The sequence below is a fragment of the Penicillium longicatenatum genome, assembly GCF_028827895.1.
Source record: "Penicillium longicatenatum strain IBT 33135 chromosome Unknown contig_7_segment0_segment0, whole genome shotgun sequence".
Lineage (NCBI taxonomy): Eukaryota > Fungi > Ascomycota > Eurotiomycetes > Eurotiales > Aspergillaceae > Penicillium > Penicillium longicatenatum.
This window is the reverse complement of record NW_026643124.1, coordinates 2,963,990-2,976,028: the sequence shown is the minus strand read 5'-3', so window position 1 is coordinate 2,976,028 and position 12,039 is coordinate 2,963,990. Positions and strand designations below refer to the sequence as shown.

Here is a 12,039-nt window from a genome sequence, read left to right as displayed (position 1 = left end):
TACCGTCAGCGGTTCCAAGGTTTAATCCCGGTTAAACCCGGCTAAATTGAAGTATATGAGGTCAGATAGCTACGTCTATCATCATCCAATTCTTGACTATTAGAGTGAGTAGGTAACAGTTAATTCTCTTTAGAATATATACATCAATATACCTACTCGCTAGCACCCAGAATAGAAGCCAGCGACTTGCTGTCAGAAGTGGACTCTCCGTCATCATCAGTAGGGATCTTCTGCGAGGCAAAAGCCAGGAAAACAGCCTCCCAGTGACCATCATCAAACTTAAACAACAATGCACCATCCTCGTAGATACCATTAGAGTAGCTAGGCAAGCTACCCTGGTTCATGTGGACATCATGAATTCCAGACCCATAAGATGAACCAAAGATATAAGCAGTGGCCTTCTTGTTGATGGCATCAGAGATGATCGGGTCCAGCTGAGCCAAAATACTAGCATCGGAACCATCGCTGCCCAGAATCTCTCCTTGCTGAATATCCACCAGACCCTTTGTGCGAACAAAATCCAGGCCTTGGAGGGTAGCTACCTGGTCGCGGCGGGCATGTCGGTGGTGACGGCGGTTATTGTGGTGCTTGCTTTCGGTCTTGTTGCTGGAATTGCTGGGGTTGCTGGAGCTCGGCGACGAAGTAAGGTGGAAGCCGAGGTCCAGGTTGGAGAGCTGCTCGGTGATGGAGTGTGTGAAGTTTCGGTTGAGCCAGAACACCAGACGGGTATCCTTGTCAGTGGACTTGACGTTGATAGCAGCCTCGAGACTCTTGCTGGACGAGGAATCGTCGGTGAAGTGGAGGTAGATGTGGGGGGACTTGGGGTCTTCCTTTGTGGTCTGGGCTTCGTAGCTGGTGGGGGTGCAAGCCCAGACACCGTAGTGGGAGATAGTCATTTTGGTGATGAGTGAATTGGAAGATGAAGACAAGGTTGAAGGTTTAATTAATTGCTGTAGTGGAGGAAGGTACAGGTCTATTTAAGTGATGGCATAGGCGGCCGATATCGCCTCATTATGCTACGAGATAATCTGGCCACTTATGCAAGCTTTCTTATCAATTCACAAAGCAAATTGCTTGGACCAAACACGTGCTGGGGTGTGGCCAAGATGAGACCGCTTATCGAGCCATGATGTAGCTTGTCATGCAGCTAAAGCTTAGCGTTGTCCCGCAGCGGAGATCAATTGGGTATCGTCATGACGACTCTGGGCTTTTTATTGGAATTGTGGGATATTGTGGCGCCGCTGAACAGGTTTCAGCTCTTCTGCTTCTCGTGATGAGTGGCCCGATGGGCATTCTGTGGTCATGTTGGTGATGATGATGATGATGATGTCGCACGATCTCCTCAGCTCCTGGTGGGGGGTGTCCACAGTCCCCACAGGAGGGGTATCCCCGACTGCGAAGACTGCCAAACAGCCGTGAAGAACTAATTATAGGGAGGGAGACATGGTGGCAAGGTGTTCAATCCTTTTTTAGGACCTCTTCTGGTTTCCAAGGTTGGGTATGTGGGTACGTACTCAGAAGAACAAATGCGGGGGAAATGATGCGGGACGTGGATCTATCACTGATGTACAAAATGTCGTCCAAATAGGCCCATCTTACAGCCTTGTAGTCACTCCAGTGCCTAGTTCCACAAAATCTTGACCTTGGACCACGTAGAGGTTGGTTCCTCGGGTGGGTCGGGGTCATTCTCGGCAATCTCGACAAAACGAAGGACAGGGGATTCGTCCAATGAAATGATTTTCGTTCGATACCAGATCTTGTAGCCGAAATAAAATGTAGCAAAGATCGCAATGTCCAAGTAAGCAGAAATGAAGGTTTCGGTTGACCAGCTAAAAAGATCTCAGCAATCGCCAAAGAATCCAGTAACTCTGAAACGTACTGTCCGTGAATAAAGGTTGTATAACCCCCAGTCAATAAAATTATGGTCAGCGATACCAGAGTGACCCATGCAGCATATGGTTGGAGCGGTGCTTTCCATGGTAGTCTATTTCGAGAAATCCCCTGTTTCTTCATGGCATAGTAAAAGCGAAGATAGGTAGTGCAGATGACTAACCAGCTCATAATCTGTGCACAAGCGACCAGATCCTGTAGCCATGTGAACACAGTAGCGGCAGTAGCGCTGAGAGACATATACCCGAGAGCCATCCACACTCCGATGGCAAGCACTCCCAGGTACGGTACACCCCACCGGCTGGTGCGTGCAAGGAACTTCGGGGCTTGGCCCTCACGGGCAAGACCGTAGAGAATGCGAGATCCACTAAGCAGAGCTAGAGAGCGTCAGTTTGATAGCGTCATGCTGCTGGTCGAGAACGTACTCGAGTTCCCTGAGCTCCACGCGCTAGTCAGAACAATTGCGTTGATAATGTGAGGCACGACGCTCACTCCGGCTCGAGTTGCTGCAATGAGAAAGGGAGACTGTGCAGCAGTGCCGGAACTTCTGAGAAGCATCGGATCGTTGGAAGGAACTAAAAGAGTGATCATAAAAACGGAGATAACTGATTATTGTTAGCGTCTCTTGAACGTAGTGTCGGGGTACATTCGGCCTACCATAAAACAGCATCACGCGTACAAAGACTCTTTTTGCAGCTTTTGGGATATTTCTGCGTGGGGCGTGGGTTTCTGCTGCTGCCATTGATATGGTCTCCACTGACGAATATGCATACGCTGCATTTACAAAGACTGTCCAGAATCCCATGAAGCGACCCAACGGCCCAGGAATGCCCAAGTACTGCACGAACGGTCCGGGGTCTCGCCAGTACTTAAAGCCGATGGCTGTGTGATCTGGACCTCCTCCAGCTGTAATGACAATACCCTGCATATGTGAGTTTGATATCCAATATACTTGAAAAAAGTGATGCTTACCATGATGTTCATCCCGACAATCAAGCAGACCTTCAAAATGGCCAATGTGAACTCGATTTCCCCATAGATCCGCACCAGAAATAGGTTGCTTGCAAAGAGGACGGCACTGAATACGGTCACCCAAATGGCATTGTTCGCCGTGACCCAGAACTGAACGATCACAGCTGCGGCTGAGATCTCGGCGGGGATAGATATCAAATACTGATATGTTACGTTCCAGCCCTGCGCAAATGAAAATGCCGGATCCACGAAATAAGAAGCTGGACGGATGACACCTCCACTGAGAGGGACGAGGGCGCTGAGCTCTCCAATGGAAAGCGTGACGCCGGAGATAAGGAATCCCATGAACAAATACCCCATGCTAAGACCTGTTAGTCGTTTTGCCTGATTTTGTGATCCATTGACTGACAAGACACCGGCTGGTCCAGCATTAGCTAACGCTCGACCCGATCCAAGGAACAGGCCAGTTCCAATGGTTCCTGCTAATGCGATCATTTGAATGTGCCGTTGTTGTAGGCCTTTCCTATATAGAAAATTGTCAGTACCAACTCTTGATAGTCAAATTTCCATTTCCTAACCTCAGCTCTTTCACCTCAGCAAGCTCGGGTGCCCCTGCGCCATCAGGAGTTTTCAACTCTATTGCTTTTTCTGCATCGTATGTCATGTTCGGGGGAAGGTCCAGTGCTTGGGCACCAGCAATGCCCACCGTTTCTGAATATGATTGTATCATGAGAGCGGGAACAGTAAGTCGTGAATTTCCTGGTGAGACCAGATCCGATCTCCTTCATACAACTTCAAAAAGAGATACTAGTAATCTTCTCTCCCGCAGCGGGGAGGTTACTGTAACATTGTGCATCCTTGGGGGTCTAATGACCGGATCCGGTATGATCTTTATCTTTATCCAATTGGAAATTGCATTTGACTTACTTACTTAGGTCCAGGCATAGGAGACCCCGCATAACTGCGGGGAGAGGGGCTTGATCTCAGATTTGGAGATATGTTAAGGTTATACCACTTGACAAATGCATTTCGTAAGATCAGTCAAGGGGGTAGGTAATCCATTGTTCAAAAACGGCTTTCAGCATAAGGTAACTAAATAATGGAAAGACAACGGCAAGTGGAAGAATCACAGCAGCTATTCAAGCTCCACCACCGCCAGGAATCGAATAGCCTATCCAATACTACAAAGAATAAGGACCAAATCAGGGGCTCTAGATATTTGCCTTTGATGCTTTGAGTTTCATGCACAGCTTGTTCCATGATTCCATTCCTCGACGAGCGGAGTCTTCAGGTCCATTCGCCTCATCACGCATACGCCGATCGAAGGTCTCCAGAGAGACCCATCCTTTATAACCTTTCTCCACCAGCCAAGTCTGAGCAATCTCAGTCATAGGCATGTAGGCCCCGAGTCCTTTCTCCAATGGAAATGGCCGCGCATGTCTGGACCACGTAAATTGCGGAGCTTCGCCCTCCACATACCAAGGATGATCTTTCGAGAATGGCGGGTCGGACTTTTCTCCATCAGAGAGCTGAATAAAGAATACCTTATTCAAGGGGCAGCTCTCTATAAAGCGATACAGCGTTTCCTTGAGGCGCCGGTCGGCGTCAGAGAATTTGCCGGATAAAGCGAAGGCGTCGGCCCATAATTTGGTGACGACGTGAAAATTATCAAGACAAAGGCCAAAGTTAGGCCGATCCACTGCGTTGACCACTTTTAAAGCGTCTTCCCATGTAGAACAGCGAGTGCCCCACGACAAGGCCTCGTATGCGATTGAGACGAGTGGTTGTCTTGAGCTTCCCAGATCCGCTATTTGTTGCAGCTCAGATATGATGACGGCTGTATCTCCATCAGCGTCAGGGCCATAGTGAGATGGGATCTGTAAATAGGGTGCATGGAGCCTTCGGGCAACTTCCATCCACAGAGTTGCTTTCTGTAACCTGGAACTCAAAGGGGAATTGTCACCCTCGTAGTTTTCAAACGGCGCCAAAGAAAGAATCTCTAGGTTGCTTTGGTTGCAAAGAGCTGTGATCTTTTCTGCGCCCTCAAAGATTGACAGGTTTTGTGATTGGGAGTATGCGTCTAAATCCGAAAAGACAATTTCTAGACCATTGAATCCGGCTTTCGCTGCAGCGAGAATTTTGCGATCCAAAGTATGAGATGGGTGCTGGCCTAAAGAGACCGTGGCAATAGCCAACTGATTCGCCATGGTGTTAAGAGTTTCAGTGAATGAAATGTTTGAACGGCATTTTTTGGCCTCATATGTACAACTCCCGGGATTGAAATTCCGATCCCCGTCAAATCGGGGATGATGACCGAACTTTCTTCTAAACTGCCTCCGGACCTTACATGGGTTCCTGTTCTTCTAGTATCGGGTCGATTAGTTTTCGGAAGGTACGATCCAGTGATTTGTTCAAGGAAGGCACGCTATCTCCAAATACGGAAGGCGCGATTTTCGAGTATAAACCGCCCCCCTTCTTTCTCTTTCTTTTCTGGACCTCCAATCCTTCTCTTCTTTTTTAAGTCCTTCCCCTCATTCTCCTATTTGCCCCAATCTCCCATTTGCTGAGATAAGTATAGCTTAGCAGCTGTCCCAAGATCCAAACAGTGTTATCAATCTGATAACAAGATCCATGGATCTTGGACGAGCAAGATTTACCCCACATTCTAGAGCTGCGTCATTCTCCAAATCTCTCACTTTTCATCCAATCGGCATGGTGTAAACACATGCACATCTGGCCCATAAGGCTGTGGATTGTGGACCAAAATGGCAGGTGCCTGAATTACGATTCCGAAAATGGATCTCAGCGTCACAATCTCTGCGATCTTCGAATCAGCATCGGGTGCCAAGAGGGAAGGCCCACGATCGCTTGCAGATCCTACAGAGGGGTAAAACTGCTCAGCTCCCCCGGGTTCCTAATACACACTTCTCACCCTATCGCAATTGCTTCTCGAACTTCTCGTACCAGTCTTGGAAACCGCCCATCATGGTCGCTGAGTTTCTCACCATCCGCAATAACACGAGCACTCCGATCGTCCTGAAGCGCATTGAGCGCTTCGGAGCACCGGAGTCGAACAACGACATCACCTTTCTCGCCAAGAACTTCACTCGGGCTCTCACGAACCAAACCCGCGCCAATGCGCCCATTCTCGCGATCACCGACCAAACAAAACCGTTCGAGGAACTACAGGGCCTCGACATCCGCGTGGAGCCATTCGCGACCAAAACAACCCAGCGCCGAGCCTTCAAGAACTCTGAGAAAGAGCGCATGCGCCTAACCTTTGAAGTTGAGGGTGAGCGACACCAGATTCAAACGCCCGTGCCGACCGCCGAGTCAGCTACTATGAAAGCGCTGGCCGAGCATCCCAAATTCCGGTTCACAGGCATCTACATCACCCCCGAGTCTCATCTGAGCATTTTCTCCTCTGCCAACCTGAATTCCTGGATGCGCGAACTGCGCGATGACACCCTTCTCTCTGCGCTCTCGATTCCTGGAACCCACAACTCCCCGACGTGCCATATGGCTCCACCTTCCGTGCGCTGTCAGGCTGTCAGCCCGCGCGAACAGCTGAAGAATGGTGTCCGCTTCTTCGACATCCGTGTTCAGCCACAGTACCCCGATGACCCCGCAAAAGATGAGCTGATCCTCGTGCATAGCGTGTTTCCCATCTCATTGACTGGGAACAAATATTTCCGCGACTTAATGAAGGAGGTCAACGAGTTCCTGGAGCAGAATCCGTCCGAGTCATTGATAATCTCGCTCAAGCGTGAGGGCCCTGGAAATGCGAAAGATGAGCAGCTCGCTCGCATCTTGCACCAGCACTACGCAGGTGAAGGTAGTCGCTGGTGGGTTCGACCCAAGATCCCGACCTTAGGCGAGGCGCGTGGTAAGGTGGTTCTGATCCGCCGCTTCAACTTGAATGAGCAACTGAAAAAAGAACATGGAGGAAATGGGTGGGGCATTGATGCTGCTGCTTGGGCAGATAATACCCCAAGCGCGGTTTGCCCCAGTGGACAACTTTGTATTCAGGATTTCTACGAGGTCCAAGAAACGACTAATATTGAGAAGAAGATCAACTTTGTCAGGGAACAAATTGATCGTGCCTCACATGCTCAATATCCTTTTGGTGTGCTGCCAAATGCACAGGAGGCCCGGAAGTATCCCTTCTTTATCAACTTTTTGAGTGCCAGTAACTTCTGGAAGACTGATACTTGGCCGGAGAAGATCGCTGCGAAGGTCAACCCGGCCACTGTTGATTACATCTGCCGTCGTCACAAGGATGCTGATAGAGATTGCTCGACGGGTATCTTAGCGACGGATTGGGTTGGACAAGATGGGGACTGGGATCTTGTGCGCTGTATTGTTGGCATGAACGCTAAGCTGCGCCTTCGAGAGAACTAATAGGCTTAACTGCACTTGGGTAGCAGCTTCGATTTGCCACTTTCTTTACTCATATTGACCAATCATATTCGATCAGCTTCTGAAACAATCAAGCTTTCGGTCTACCATTTTTTACAAAAAGAAAGAAAAAAAAACTTTACCCCAAAGCTTTATCTTGATTAATACGCTGAAAAGCTTCGTACCTGTACAGCTCTGCGCTTTTTCATTGAGAGAAGACTCCATGTGGGTTGCTGACGCGTCATGTATTCAGGCTTAGCTCCACCGCGATAACTCATCTCATCCTATTCCAGCGGCTCTCGGCCTTATCAATTACTGCATATCAATTCCAGAATTTGACAACGCTCCAAATCGACAAGATGAACGACCTGTAAATGCCAACAAAATCCAGGCATAAATCGAAATCTAATCATTTCCTAGCCTGTCTTCATTCATCGATTTCTACATGGCGAACAAAAATTTTGTCATTAGCTGCACACTCGCCAGCCTCATAGCCATCCTCATCCCACGGACTCGCCAAACCATAATGTGGTTTCTAGGCAGAATGAACCATTATTACCAGACACGGCCCATTGAGACAGCCGTGGTTCAATTTGTTGTGGTGTTTCTAATAACAACATTTCTGTTTCGTATCAATGTGCTTACCAACCCACCGAGGGTTCTCTACACGCTACTCGATGGAACAAGCGTGACAGAAACCCGTATTTCGCGTGAAGAATTTAGTGGCATTTCATCTAGGCAGACTAAAGCTAGTGGACTGTCTGGTGATGAGTGGGCTAATGATCAGGCTGAGAAAATTGCGGCTTTTTATGCGGAGAGGTCGGAGAGACGGTTTAGTGAGGAGCTTGGGAGGTCTGGGCACCCTTTGACGACGACGAGTGATAGGGCCAGGGCTACTTTTGCGCTATAGAAGAGTTGAGATCCTTACTTCAATGTTTTTCAGTATGTATTTCATCTTTTGGTCTGCGGATCCCGAGCGCTGGATACAGTATTTAGATTCGTATGTCTGGAGTCATGTGGGGGCTTTAAACTTCGGACCATTGGTTGTCCAAGTGTCATGTGAATACTGAAGGTATATTCTTTTGAATAGCTGAATAATAGATTCCAATGTTAATTGCTAAGACAGTATACACCCTTCCGGGACAAAAGATGCTTCAGGATGAAAACTCAACTATATGACATATTATACAAGATTGCGAATGGCCTTAAACAAACTAAGACGATTCGCTCTTCTCGCCCTCGGGCTTCTGCTCCTCCTCCAAAACGCTTCTCCGGCTCTCCATGGTGAAGTAAAGGCTCTTGCCAGCTCCCTCCAGGGTGTTGGTAAGGCTGGAGCCCATGCTCTGCAGGGCCGTAACAAGCTGAGAGCGCAGGCCATCCATACCACCCTCGATACCTCCAACCCACTTGGTCTGGTTCAAGTCCAAGACCTGACCATCTACACGGGCAGCCAAAAGGTTCAGCTTCTGCAAACCGATCTGCACAATAGGCTCGTGGTAGTCGGGGTTGGCCTTCCGGGTAGGCGCACGGAAGCCGGATTCCTTGGGGGTAAGAATCGACAAAGCAGCCTTCATGTGCTCGGGGGAAACGGCAGGGATAGAAAGGATGGCGATAGGTCCAACAAGGATGTCGGCAAGTTCGTGGCGGCCCTTCAGGTGCTTCACCGCTTCGTAGGCGGCACGCGACAGGTCGTGGGTAAGGGCGGGATCATCCCGGGATCCGGAAACCGTGGGTAATTCAGCGGAAGTCTGGGTAATGGGGTCGACAGCACTCGGGGGCTTTCCGGAAGCCAATGCAGCGTCGCTAGGTCGGAAATGCTCAACGATGCGCAAGGCAACTTCGAAGATGCTGGTCTGGACAGTCTGAACCTTGATATAGGGAGCTAGAGCTGGGGATGTTCGGCCCTCGGCGGCAATCTTCTCATCCACCTTTTCGAGTGCCTTGGTGAGTTCTCGTCGGATGGAAGCCCATTCCATGGACTTGAGGTTGTTGTGTTGGAACAGCACCATCAGGGGAGATGTACGGAGAATTGAGGTGTATTGTCGGAGAAGCTGTGACCGACGATATTCAGGATTACGATGCGACGGGGGTTGGGTGGGAGGAGTTCGCGAGATTGGTGCTGGGGAGCGTGTCATTTGCTCAATGGGCGCCGCAGGTGTCACGGCTGCCGTGCTGGCTTTCCTGATGATCTGAAGTTCATATGGACACCGCAGGGCGGGTCGCCGAAGCGAGGCAAGTTGTAACCGCGGTGGCATTGTGTGTGTTGCTAGACCAAATCCAAGCAATTGCGAGATGAAAGGAGTGGATCAAGAATCAAAGCCCCCGGAAGAACATTGAAATTGGTATTTTCGGGTGATATTTTTTGGCTCCCAAAGCAGTAAGGCGCCCTGCAGGCGGTACATAATTCTGCCCTAATTTGATCCCGCGGTGAGAGGGGCATCATTGAGTCATGAATACTTTCTTTTTTCTGTTTATACACGTTACACTCTGGCCCATTGACCCTGTCAATCCTGTTCAAACGACTTTTGAACAATATCATCCGCTTCCTGTGCAATGGCTAAACCTGAGAGCCCTAAGGAGCTTCAAAAAGTGTCCATCTCTCCTCTTCTCAAGCGCCTGGCATACCCCGCCAATCCCGGGTTCCAAGTTAGCGCAGATGATATTGCTTCGGCATTTGCACTGATCTTTGAGGATCAAATATCAGATATTCAATGTGCGGCTTTGTTGACATTGCTTCATTCGACTGGCAAGGACAAGGAGGCTGATGTAATTGCGAAATGCTCACATCGCATGCGAGCGGCAGCTTGCGCCATTGACAAGACTGCTTTGAAAAAGGCCGTGAAATCGCGGGGTCGACCTGAGGGGAAGTACAATGGTGGTTTAGTGAGATCTCACCTCACAGGTACATTTGTTTGACTTTTACTGACGTGTCTCTACAACTCAGTGCGATATTGTTGGAACTGGTGGTGATTCCCACTCAACTTTTAATGTGTCGACAACCTCCTCGATCATTGCTTCGCCGCTCCTCATGACTGCAAAGCATGGCAACCGTGCTCAGACATCCTTCTCCGGATCTGCTGATGTCCTCAGGGCAATCCCTCCCATTGCCCCCAACATCGATGCGGTCACCGCAGACAACATTGACAAAGTGTACGCTGAAACCAACTATGCCTTCCTGTTCGCCCCCAATTTCCATCCGGGCATGATGTACGCCAATCCTGTGCGTCGTGGTCTTGGTCTCCGAACCATCTTTAATCTCATGGGACCTCTCGCGAACCCCGTGGAGTGGGCTATTGAGGCTCGGGTTGTAGGTGTGGCCTACCAGGCCCTGGGTCCAGTCTTCGTCGAGGCTCTCAAGCAGGCTGGAGCCAAGAAAGCCCTGGTGGTATGCGGTGAGGAAGATATGGACGAGATCAGCTGTGCAGGTTACACAAACTGCTGGAGACTCACCGAGCACCCCAACCCGGATTACAAGGAGTACCCTGAGGATGATGCCGACGACGACCACGACTCCAGTGATGAGGAAACACACAACCCTCGTACAATTGTCAAGGTTGACACCTTCAAGATCCAACCCTCGGACTTCGGAGTGCGGAGCCATCCTCTTACTGAGGTTTATGGGCGCAAGATGCCCAAAGACAACGCCAAAAAATTGATGGCCATTCTTCGCAATGAACTGCCCCGGGATGATCCTATTCTGGAGTTTGTCCTTATGAATGTTGCTGCTCTGCTTGTTACATCTGGAGTGTGTGAGGCTGACACTAGCGACATGGGTTTCGGCGATGACGGTAAAGTCATCACGGAGCGTGGACCGGGTGGTGGGCGCTGGAAAGAGGGATTGCGTCGGGCTCGCTGGGCTGTCGAGAGCGGCCAGGCTCTTCACAATCTGGAGAAGTTCATTGAAATCAGTAACAAGCTTCAATAAAGCCCTGGTACGGTGTCACCTTTCGGATTAATGTGGTTTACCCCTAGTTCTTTCTGTAGAATACTTCGGCATGTATTTCTTTTTAATGGATTATGTGAAGTGACATGATTTCACAAGTAGAACTGGCTTGCAAAAACTCTCGGTACCATAATAGATAATAGAGCAATTTTGAGCTTTTTAATGTTGCGTAACGTCCATCTACAAGAGGCCGTCGAATCTCATACCGCATATGAAATTTATTTGTCTGAAACTCCCAAAGCGCCATTTTATGCATAATTCGTCCAAACGAGAATAAAGAAGCGCAAAGATATCACAAGTCGGGTTCCTTCAACTCCAAGACCGCAAGTCTCGTCCAGACCCATTATTCTCCATCATCATTGTATGTTTCACCGAGCCTCGAATTGCACCATACTATCCAACAAAGAAAAAAGAAGTCAGCTATGCGCCAGCAAAGAGAGCCTCGGAGAAGCTTGAAAGTGAAAGGGAATCTCACCGCTTAGTGCGCTCCTTGTAGAGCACACGGTGACCACAGTCCTTGCAGCGAATCTGATCTCCCTTCTTGATGGGGACACGGGCAGAGCACTCGCCGCACAGGTAGACAACGGAGGGAGAGTCGATGGCCATGGCGCCGTATCCGGTATCGTTGCTGAAGGCATTCTGGTTGCCGGAGACAGAGGCAGGGACCTGGTAAGCTTCGCGAGACATTTTGGGCGGTTTGTGGGTTTGCGAAGGCGATGCGCTCGAAGGTTTTGCTGGGTGATGGACGCGATGGTGAAGATGTTCAAGATAAGCCGGCGGGATTTTTCTTTTCGGCGCGGATCTTTGAAGATTATGTAAGCATGTCACCGAACTAA

General features: G+C 49.5%; 7 protein-coding genes across 7 annotated transcripts; 2 read left to right on the top strand and 5 right to left on the bottom strand.

The window, feature by feature from the left end:
- Positions 1–152: 152 nt before the first annotated feature.
- N7484_011369 (YukJ family protein) lies at positions 153–896 on the bottom strand (the record flags this gene model as incomplete). The annotated part of the gene is made up of 1 exon (XM_057121756.1): positions 153–896. The coding sequence occupies one exon, from the start codon at positions 894–896 to the stop codon at positions 153–155; it is 744 nt and encodes a 247-aa protein (XP_056967510.1).
- Positions 897–1,621: 725 nt separating this feature from the next.
- Positions 1,622–3,411, bottom strand: N7484_011368 (amino acid permease; the record flags this gene model as incomplete). Its single annotated transcript, XM_057121755.1, has 6 exons — positions 1,622–1,829; positions 1,880–2,267; positions 2,316–2,495; positions 2,548–2,812; positions 2,863–3,223; positions 3,272–3,411. Coding segments are annotated over 6 exons (1,542 nt in total), but the record flags the coding sequence as incomplete, so codon positions are not given.
- A 662-nt stretch (positions 3,412–4,073) lies between these two features.
- N7484_011367 (sugar phosphate isomerase/epimerase family protein) lies at positions 4,074–5,069 on the bottom strand (the record flags this gene model as incomplete). Its single annotated transcript, XM_057121754.1, has 1 exon — positions 4,074–5,069. The coding sequence occupies one exon, from the start codon at positions 5,067–5,069 to the stop codon at positions 4,074–4,076; it is 996 nt and encodes a 331-aa protein (XP_056967508.1).
- Positions 5,070–5,847: 778 nt separating this feature from the next.
- On the top strand, positions 5,848–7,263 carry N7484_011366 (phosphatidylinositol-specific phospholipase C; the record flags this gene model as incomplete). The annotated part of the gene is made up of 1 exon (XM_057121753.1): positions 5,848–7,263. One exon carries the CDS (start codon positions 5,848–5,850, stop codon positions 7,261–7,263), a length of 1,416 nt encoding a protein of 471 aa, XP_056967507.1.
- Positions 7,264–8,474: 1,211 nt separating this feature from the next.
- Positions 8,475–9,515, bottom strand: N7484_011365 (mitochondrial 54S ribosomal protein uL10m; the record flags this gene model as incomplete). Its single annotated transcript, XM_057121752.1, has 1 exon — positions 8,475–9,515. One exon carries the CDS (start codon positions 9,513–9,515, stop codon positions 8,475–8,477), a length of 1,041 nt encoding a protein of 346 aa, XP_056967506.1.
- Positions 9,516–9,813: 298 nt separating this feature from the next.
- On the top strand, positions 9,814–11,185 carry N7484_011364 (anthranilate phosphoribosyltransferase; the record flags this gene model as incomplete). Its single annotated transcript, XM_057121751.1, has 2 exons — positions 9,814–10,143; positions 10,205–11,185. 2 exons carry the CDS (start codon positions 9,814–9,816, stop codon positions 11,183–11,185), a joined length of 1,311 nt encoding a protein of 436 aa, XP_056967505.1.
- A 489-nt stretch (positions 11,186–11,674) lies between these two features.
- Positions 11,675–11,890, bottom strand: N7484_011363 (Rpo12/RPC10 RNA polymerase subunit family protein; the record flags this gene model as incomplete). Its single annotated transcript, XM_057121750.1, has 1 exon — positions 11,675–11,890. The coding sequence occupies one exon, from the start codon at positions 11,888–11,890 to the stop codon at positions 11,675–11,677; it is 216 nt and encodes a 71-aa protein (XP_056967504.1).
- Between the last annotated feature and the right edge of the window lie 149 nt (positions 11,891–12,039).